Raw genomic sequence first — 9,229 nt, forward strand, 5'->3', positions numbered from 1 at the left:
TACTCCCTGTTCTCTTGGTTTTTTTTATAAATTCTTTTAGGAGAACCGTACTCCTTGTTGATGACGGCTGCAGGCTGGTCTAACTCGGGCAGGGTCCCCAAAATACAAACAAAAAATGCAGCAGCACTCCGTTGTGAACAACGGAGTGCTGCTGCATTTTTAGTTTTATGTTTTTTTTTATATATATGTGTCAATCCTGTGAAAAAACGAGGCTCAAAATGAGATAAAGGCTTCAGTTCATGGTACAAAAACAGTTTATTTTACAGAACATGAGATAAGCTCGTCAGAACTAAAAGACACTTCACAAACATCCTTCATGGTCCTGTTTGTACAATAACATCGTTTAAAGAACACTGTGAACACCGATGGCTCTTTAGAAAACGAACAGGTAGGCAATTTTAATAAAATAATAATACATTCCCATAGTGTAGTCCATGTGGCCATACTTGGTCCCTTTACATGAAAGCAAATATATACATACCAGCATTACACCATAGAATCCTTTTTTACATATTTACATTTTGCCACCAGCATGACAACTATTAAAAATCTTTTATTGTTATTTTATACAAACCAGTAAAAAAAAAATAACACAAAATATACAAACACTTTATAAAAGCACTAGCACTGCAGCTGACAAAGGGGTAAAGCAACACAGTATAATGGCAGGTTCGAAACACTAGAGTTCATTGTGTACCAATCCTTGACAAAACACTTTGGTTCATTGGTGAAGGATGTTCCTGAAAGGTGAAAGAAAGATTGGACAGGGGATGGAGGTAAAGGTTCTGGGTGTGCTTTTCAGGTTCATTTCTGGATGGACAGAAAAGGGGATTCTAGGGGTCCTGGTGCAATGTATGACCTTACATTCATTCACACACAATGGTCTTATTTGTGATCAGATCACATGAACCTTCTAGTTTCATTGGTCCTGGGTTGTCCTCAACAAGCAAGGCCTGTCTCTTCAGCAGTCTCTAGAAAATACAGTACTTTAGACTCAGTAAACCAGAAGAGAGTTGCAGTCCTCTGTGAGTAGTCAGTAGTTAGGCCTGGCTTCGCAGTTGTTGTAGGAGGCCTTCCTGTGCTCAGGTGAGGGAGTGTGGCTGGGTGGAGTGGGGATGCCACTTGCTCCTGAGCTCTGGCACACATACCATTCACTCAGGTTGGCTTGTGAAGATGAAATTGGCTCAGAATGAGAGGGTGCAGCTGCAGGATCCTGTCCAGAATCTGAGGATGGGGACACTAGAGAAGGTATGGAGGACTCATAGCCCGAGCTTGGAGGTGGAGATTTACAGTGCACTTTCATGTGTTTCCTCAGTGAGCTGGGATGTGTGTAGGACTTATCACAGCCTCTCACTTTACAGTTATAGGGTTTGTCACTGGTGTGGACATGTGAGTGCTTCTTTCTGTCACTGCTATTGGCAAAACGTCTGTCACAGCCTTCAAACTCACATTTAAAGGGTTTTTCTCCTGAAAGGGAAAATTAGAATAAGAAAAAAAATTATTATGAGATCCTTAAAGTAAATACAGTATACATATAAATAAAGATACAAATAAAATAGAATTATATGTGAAGTATATGTATGTATGATGTTCACATAGTATTTATATACACCACAGGTTTTTTATATAGCACAATAAGAAGCCAAATATACTTAACAATATTATTATTATTATTATTATTATTTATATATATTTTTCGAAAGAAAGTAATTTCAAACTTTTACTACATCTCAAAGATCTTTATATGCTGATTGTAGAACTTGGAATTATTATTGGGACATAATAAAAAAGACTGTTATTATTATTCATGATAATAAGAAGTTAAATTAATAGTTTTATTATTATTAATATTATGATATTATTGTTATTATTCATAAAAATATTAATAAGAACAACAACATATAAATATATAACTGCACACGATCCAACAGGTTTCCTTTTTTCATTAAGGGTGTAATATGCTATGTACCATTCTAATTGTGCTAAAATGTATAATTTTTATTTTATTGGGCTTTTTTTTTTTTTTTTGAGACATTTCATTTGTTAAAATCCATTGCATCATTGAGTCATATATGAAGTCATTTCAGCTATGTGATTGTGGCCTAGTATTTCCATTTCTCCTATAAATAAAAGCCATTAATACCAGCCAGGTTTAGTATTAGGAATGTACATTTAGAACCTGGACAATTTCCCACACACTCTATAGTTTCTACTGAAATCTCCCAATCACTTCACCACAAAGCTCAAACTCACTGTCTAAACAGCTAAACACTAAACTGCTCTCCATCTGTTGTCCTTAAATACCAGTCAAGCACATTATAAAATTATATCCGAGCACTAACTTAGGAATCTCATGGGAAATCCTTCATATTAAGTGAGGGATTGTGCAGTGTGGTTTACTATCTCTCGGTAACAGTAAATACAGCCATTTATTACTGTATGTGATGAGGGGCTTCAAATCTGCTTCAATAAACAGGAAGAGATATTTGAGATTCTAAATGGAATATTAATCTTTTGATAATACAACACTGTGTATATTTGAATAATAAATATGTATATCTGTATACTTGTGTGAATTGGATAGATATATATGGAGATAGATATTTTTGTGTTTAGAAATACATTTAGGCATTTTACTGATAATGCTATTCTCCATCCTGGTCACATGGCTATGTATGGGGGGGACATTGTTTCCCATGAATGTTTGATTATAATGTCCCTTTGCAGAACTTCCTAACTATCCTTGAGGGCGCCTAATTTCTATCTGTTATCAGTAGATATATATATATATATATATATATATATATATATATATATATATATATGAATATATATATATATATATATATATATATATATATGCTTTGAGTGTCACTGTAGGTTTCAGAATCTGAAGATTTTGTGCATCACATGCTTGTAGACTAGGGAATTCCAGAGAAAAAGCAAAAGTTTGTGTACATCGAAGGCAGTCAGTCATCAAAGACAACAATGTTCTGCACCTGTTCACAACTACCAGCAAAACTGAGAATTTCTACAAATTTTTGTAAATGGAATGAAAGGAAAAGCAACAGACACCGCCAAAGTACAAAGTGAGAAATGCTGGAGGCGATGCAAATAGAAACACTTGTATTTGCTACATTATTATTGTAATGAACAGAATCATTAAATACACTATACAGGTCATCTTTATTTCTCTATGTCAAATGTTATCAAATGATATATATGGTGTATACTACAGTACATAATGCTATATGAAGAGGAAGAAAGTTATAAAAAGAGGAATCAACGACTCAAAAAATACATAAATGTTTAAATTATTCAATTCAAAATAATTTAAACAATAACAACAATACTAATTATAAATATGTATAGATATTCTGCTTATTTGTTTGATTATCTATCTAATATTTATCATTCTATTATCGACCTTTTATCTATTTATTTATTTATCAATTCATTCATCATTCAGTGAGTTATCTAGCATTATTTATGCCATTAAAAATAAATAGGCATTACAGAAAAAAATATTAATAATAACACTGGGAAATAAAATAAATTGTCAGATGAAATACAAGTGAATATATTCAGCACACAGTAATCCACACTTAATAGTTTTTTTCTTCCCTGACCATTAAATCCCATTTGTGGTGCCCGTATGAATTGTTTGGTATTTTTCATTAATATTAATCAGGTTGGATGAAAGTTTACAACCACGTGTACAAATCTATTTCCCCCTTGTATTTTTTTTGTAGCCTGGTTCTTTTTCTAATCCCCAGAGCTTTAAATCAATCAGATCACAAGATGGAAGTGGCCATAAAACATCTCTGGGGATTGGAATCAATTTCTTTCTATGGCCAGTGAATGTGTGATGGTCACTGGTAATGTGGAAGAAGTAGAAATACCAGGTGATCTCTATAACATAAAAAACAACAACAACTATACTGTCACCATATAAAAACAACAACAACAACAATACTGTCACGATATAAAAACAACACCAACAATACTGTCACCATATAAAAACAACACCAACAATACTGTCACCATATAAAAACAACAACAACAGTACTGTCACAATATAAAAAACAACACCAACAACAATACTGTCACCATATAAAAACAACAACAACAATACTGTCACGATATAAAAACAACACCAACAACAATACTGCCACCATATAAAAACAACAACAACAATACTGTCACGATATAAAAACAACAATAATACTGTCACCATATAAAAACAACACCAACAATACTGTCACCATATAAAAACAACAACAACAACAACAATACTGTCACGATATAAAAACAACAACAACAATACTGTCACGATATATTTTGGTCTTAAGGGCTGCTATTGTAAAGAGTAAAATTCACTGACCTGAGGTGGAGGGGGTGGGGGGATGGGGGGGAAACAAAAAAATAAAGTAAAAATAAAAAAAAACAATGCGAATATTCATCAGTTATTATTTTCATTGAAATAGAAAAAAACTACACTATATGTATATATATATATATATATATAGATAGATAGATAGATAGATAGATAGATAGATAAATATATATATATATATTGGAATTTTACATTGGTTTGTAAATAACATTGCAAAGGAATATTGTGCTATTAGGACTTTAGATAATATTACTGGGTCTCCAACCTGCGGTCCTCCAGATGTGGCAAAACTACAACTCCCAGCATGCCCGGACAGCCTTCGGCTGTCCGGGCATGCTGGGAGTTGTTGTTTTGCCACATCTGGAGGAGACCAGAAGAATAAATATCATTTTAGTTGTGTTTACAAATAATAATAAGAATAAAAAAGAAATACCTGTATGAGTTCTCTTGTGGATTTTTAGGTTCTCTGACCTGGCAAAGACTTTCCCGCATCCAGGGAAGGGGCAGGGGAAGGGCTTTTCACCTGTGTGGACTCTGATGTGGTTGACCAGTTTGTATTTGGCTTTAAAGGGCTTCCCTTCTCTGGCACACTCTTCCCAAAAACATATATGATTGGACTGCTCGGGTCCTCCAACGTGCTCCACCGTGACATGGGTGACCAGCTCGTGCATGGTGCTGAAAGTTTTGGAGCAAAGTTTTTTTGGGAGCTGGTCCTCCTCTATCCACTTGCAGATGAGCTCCTGTTTGATGGCTTGCCTCATGTAGCGGAAGAAGGCGCCGGGGCCATGGTGAGGAGCTAGGTTCATGTTCAGGTTCATGGCACCGCCGTAGCCACTGTGCAGAGCTGCAGAGGAGAAGGGATCCGTCCTAGACACTGGTTGGGTGAAATGATCAGACCTGGCATACATGTCTCCAGGTAGCCCCAATCTTATCTGTCCGTTTAGAGGCTGGTGGCCACCTGGGGTTGCATGGGAATGCTGCTCATGATGTGGTCCAGAGAAGTAGGGATGGCTTCCAGGATCCGTGTGGTGGCCATGATGCCCAGGGTAGCTACCTGTTGTTGAGACAAACATTCCATGGTGAGAAGCTGCTGTGGAGTGCTGATCACTCAGACCTGGCATCACTTGTACTGTCAGATCTCTCCCTATTACCAAGTCCCTACCTGCAGGGACAGACTGAGCTGAGTGGGGGATTGTGGAGAAGGACACACTTGCTCCTGTGTGACTGGAGGCAGCCTCAGCGTGGCCTGCTGCCATGTGATGATGGTGGTGGTGGTGGTGATGGCGGTGAGGGTTATGGGCAGGGCTGAGTTTGAGGGTCGCTGGATGATGCCCCATGTGTTCTGGCCGGAATGCAGCGGGACTTGGCCCCAGGCGAGAATCAGGGAACTCCCCAGGGTGCACATGAGCCATTGGGTGAGAATGACCCATGTAGCCGGAGAAGCCTGTCATAGTCTGAGGGGGGTGATGATGAGGATGATGAGGATGATGATGATGAGCCCCTGCCAAGTCTACTATTCTCAGCGCCGGGTTCCGTTTGGAAAAAGCAGGGTCCATTACTGTGTTCCCCAAAGCATCCACACTCATTGCAGCTATAGCAACAATCACCTGGCTGTGGGGGAAAGAAAAGAAAAACTTTTTTTTTTCTCTTCCTATGTTTTTTTTCTTTTTTGGTTGTTGTTTTTTTTTGTTTTTTTTCTTTTTTGTTCTCCAAAAGTTTTTCCAAGTTTTTTTTTTTTCTTTAGTGGAATCCCCTATGCCTGAGAAGCAGCAGCAGGAAGCATTGAGACGCTGAATAGAGATTCATAGACACTGCTACTGCCCAGAGAGCTCAACAATAACAGACGCGCTCTGATTGGCTGGCCTGGGATGATTGACGTCACCGCTGACAGGTCCCGCTGAAAGGCTCCTAGGAGAGCGCGCACTGCGCCTGCGCAAAGCCAGGGTCACATTCTGCTCCCCCCTTATACACGTCGCTGTGCTGCCTGCTGCTTTCTGACATCGCTTGTTTTTTCTTTTTTTTTTTTTTGTTTTCTTTTTTTTACTTTTTACTTTTTTTGCATAGTTCAAATTGAAAATTAAAAACGTGCAGGAAAATTGTTTAAAATTAAACTTATTTTTTTGTGATATTGCTATGTACCATCCTAAAATGTGGAGGAGTAAATATTAGCTTATTGGGTGCTTGACCTTTGAAGTTTATGCATTATAGTCAGTTCTAGCATTTCATGAATACAAAATATACCAGATTGCCAATGCATGCAGCAAAGGTCAAAGATCTGGCTAAAAATGGGGGTCAGGAGTACAGGATATGTTTAGTAAAATTGGCATTTATTATATTAGCACGAATATTCGGCCGATACTTTATACGATATTGTATACAACAATCTGCACATATGTGGTTATGTATACACACAACTATGTATAGGAACCATATGTAGAAACAGACGAGAAAAAGGTGAGAACAGAAGGGAGTTTGTTGTATAGCACTGTCTACCCTGATAATGGGATCTTTTTGGTTCACCTTACTGAGCGGTGAAGAGTTTAGAATTCTCATTTATGATGCAGAAAGGAAATAGTAAATGATCAATCCAACTCTGCTACATGTGCAGATACAAACAGCATACTAGATAGATTGAAAGATAGAAAGAAAGATAGATAGATAGATAGATAGATAGATAGATAGAAAGAAAGATAGATAGATAGATAGATAATGATTGATAGATAGAAAGAACGATAGATAGATAGATAGATAGATAGATAGATAGATAGATAGAAAGAATGAAAGATAGATAGATAGAAAGAAAGAAAGATAGATAGATAGATAGAAAGATAGATGGATAGATAGATAGAAAGATAGATGGATATATAATGATAGATAGATAGATAGATAGATAGAAAAATAGATAGAAAGATAGATAGATAGATAGATAGATAATGATAGATAGAAAGAAAGATAGATAGATATATAGATAGAAAGAAAAATAGATAGATAGATAGATAGATAGATAGATAATGCTTGATAGATAGATAGATAGATAGATAGATAGATAGATAGAAAGATAAATGGATAGATGATAGATAGATAGAAAGATAGAGATAGAAAGATAGATAGGTAGATAGAAAGAAAGAAAGAAACATAGATAGATGGATAGATAGATAGATAGATAGATAGATAGATAATGATAGACAGATAATAGATAGACGGAGGCCGTTAATATACAGTTTTGTTCTTTATTCATGTACACAATGGAGCTGGGATTCTCCTTTTACTTTTCTCCAAATGCAAACAGACGATCCTAAGACTCGAGAACTGAACAATAGTGTTGCTCGCGAATATTCGCAATTCGAATATTATTCGCGAATATCGCATATTCGCGAATTCGCGAATTTCGCGAATATAGCGCTATATATTCGTAATTACGAATATTGTTTTTTTTTTTTTTTTTCTTCACAGTACACATCACAGTGATCACCCCTCTCTGCTTCCAGCTTGTGTGGTGTAAAGAAGGCTGTAATACTACAGTGTGAGACTGGCGCGCGAAAATTCGCATATGCGAAAATTAGCATACGCTAATTTTCGCATATGCGAATTTTCACATGCGCGTATTTTCGCATACGCGAAAATAAAACGAGAATGTAACGAATATGCGAATATTCGCGAATATATGACGAATATTCGTCCATATATTCGCGAATATTCGCGAATTCGAATATGGCCTATGCCGCTCAACACTACTGAACAAACCACAGATCCCACCTTCACTTCTCCTCATCATTTATTTGCAAACAAGTGTAACAAGTTATTTAGGCCTGTAGAGAGCCAATGTACAGAGTTCACTTCAATACACATATCAGGCAGCCGCATTGTGACACTGTGTTCACTTACCTAAAATTCATTACTTCTACAAACAAGTACAGAATTAACACACACACACACACACACACACACATATATATATATATATATATATATACAGTATATATACACGTGTGTGATAGGTAGATAGATAGATAGATAGATAGGTTGATAGGTAGATAGATAGATAGATAGATAGATAGATAGATAGATGTGTGTGGTTATTATCACCCATAGGCACGGATGAATCCTTTTACATTAGGGACGTGGATGTGGTGGATGTTGTGGATGTGGTGGATGCGGTGGATGCGGTGGATGTGGTGGATGTTGTGGATGTGGTGTATGTGGTGTATGTGGGTGATGTGGTGGATGTGGTGGATGTGGTGGATGTGGTGGATGCGGTGGATGCGGTGTATGTGGTGGATGCGGTGGATGCGGTGGATGTGGTGGATGCGGTGGATGCGGTGGATGCGGTGTGTGTGGTGTATGTGGTGCATGTGGTGGATGTGGTGCATGTGGTGCATGTGGTGCATGTGGTGGATGCGGTGGATGTGGTGGATGTGGTGCATGTGGTGCATGTGGTGTATGCGGTGTATGCGGTGGATGTGGTGGATGTGGTGCATGTGGTGCATGTGGTGGATGCGGTGTATGCGGTGGATGTGGTGGATGTGGTGGATGCGGTGAATGTGTTGTATGTGGTGGATGTGTTGTATGTGGTGGATGTGGTGGATGCGGTGAATGTGGTGGATGCGGTGAATGTGGTAGATGTGGTGGATGTGTTGTATGTGGTGTATGTGGGTGATGTGGTGGATGTGGTGGATGTGGTGAATGCGGTGAATGTGGTGGATGTGGTGAATGTGTGTGCGTTTTGATTCCATGTGTATTTATGTGAATGTTGTGAGGATTTATTATTTCTCCTGTTCTACAATCCGCCCGCCAGTGAGACGAATGAGTTTTTATAGAGTGCTGAAATATTAA

General features: G+C 37.7%; 1 protein-coding gene across 2 annotated transcripts; it reads right to left on the reverse strand.

Annotated features, from left to right (window-relative positions):
- Positions 1 to 221: 221 nt before the first annotated feature.
- Positions 222 to 5,997, reverse strand: LOC130361608 (zinc finger protein ZIC 4-like). Of its 2 annotated transcripts, XM_056564828.1 has the most exons (3): positions 5,559 to 5,997; positions 4,830 to 5,450; positions 222 to 1,467 (listed from the first exon to the last, which is right to left on the reverse strand). In XM_056564828.1, exons 1-3 carry the CDS (start codon positions 5,980 to 5,982, stop codon positions 1,034 to 1,036), a joined length of 1,479 nt encoding a protein of 492 aa, XP_056420803.1. In that variant the 5' UTR covers positions 5,983 to 5,997; the 3' UTR covers positions 222 to 1,033. The 2 variants fall into 2 exon arrangements, with proteins under 2 accessions (XP_056420803.1, XP_056420802.1); XM_056564827.1 differs by having other exon boundaries at positions 4,830 to 5,997.
- Between the last annotated feature and the right edge of the window lie 3,232 nt (positions 5,998 to 9,229).

Source organism: Hyla sarda, chromosome 3, assembly GCF_029499605.1.
Source record: "Hyla sarda isolate aHylSar1 chromosome 3, aHylSar1.hap1, whole genome shotgun sequence".
Lineage (NCBI taxonomy): Eukaryota > Metazoa > Chordata > Amphibia > Anura > Hylidae > Hyla > Hyla sarda.

Bases quoted from the DNA above. Each gene is read 5' to 3' on its own strand.
- LOC130361608 (XM_056564827.1), bottom strand. From the start codon at position 5,982: ATGAGTGTGGATGCTTTGGGGAACACAGTAATGGACCCTGCTTTTTCC. The intron at 1,468-4,829 runs GTATTTCTTTTT...TTTCCCTTTCAG, and splicing joins CCACAAGAGAACTCATACAG to GAGAAAAACCCTTTAAATGT.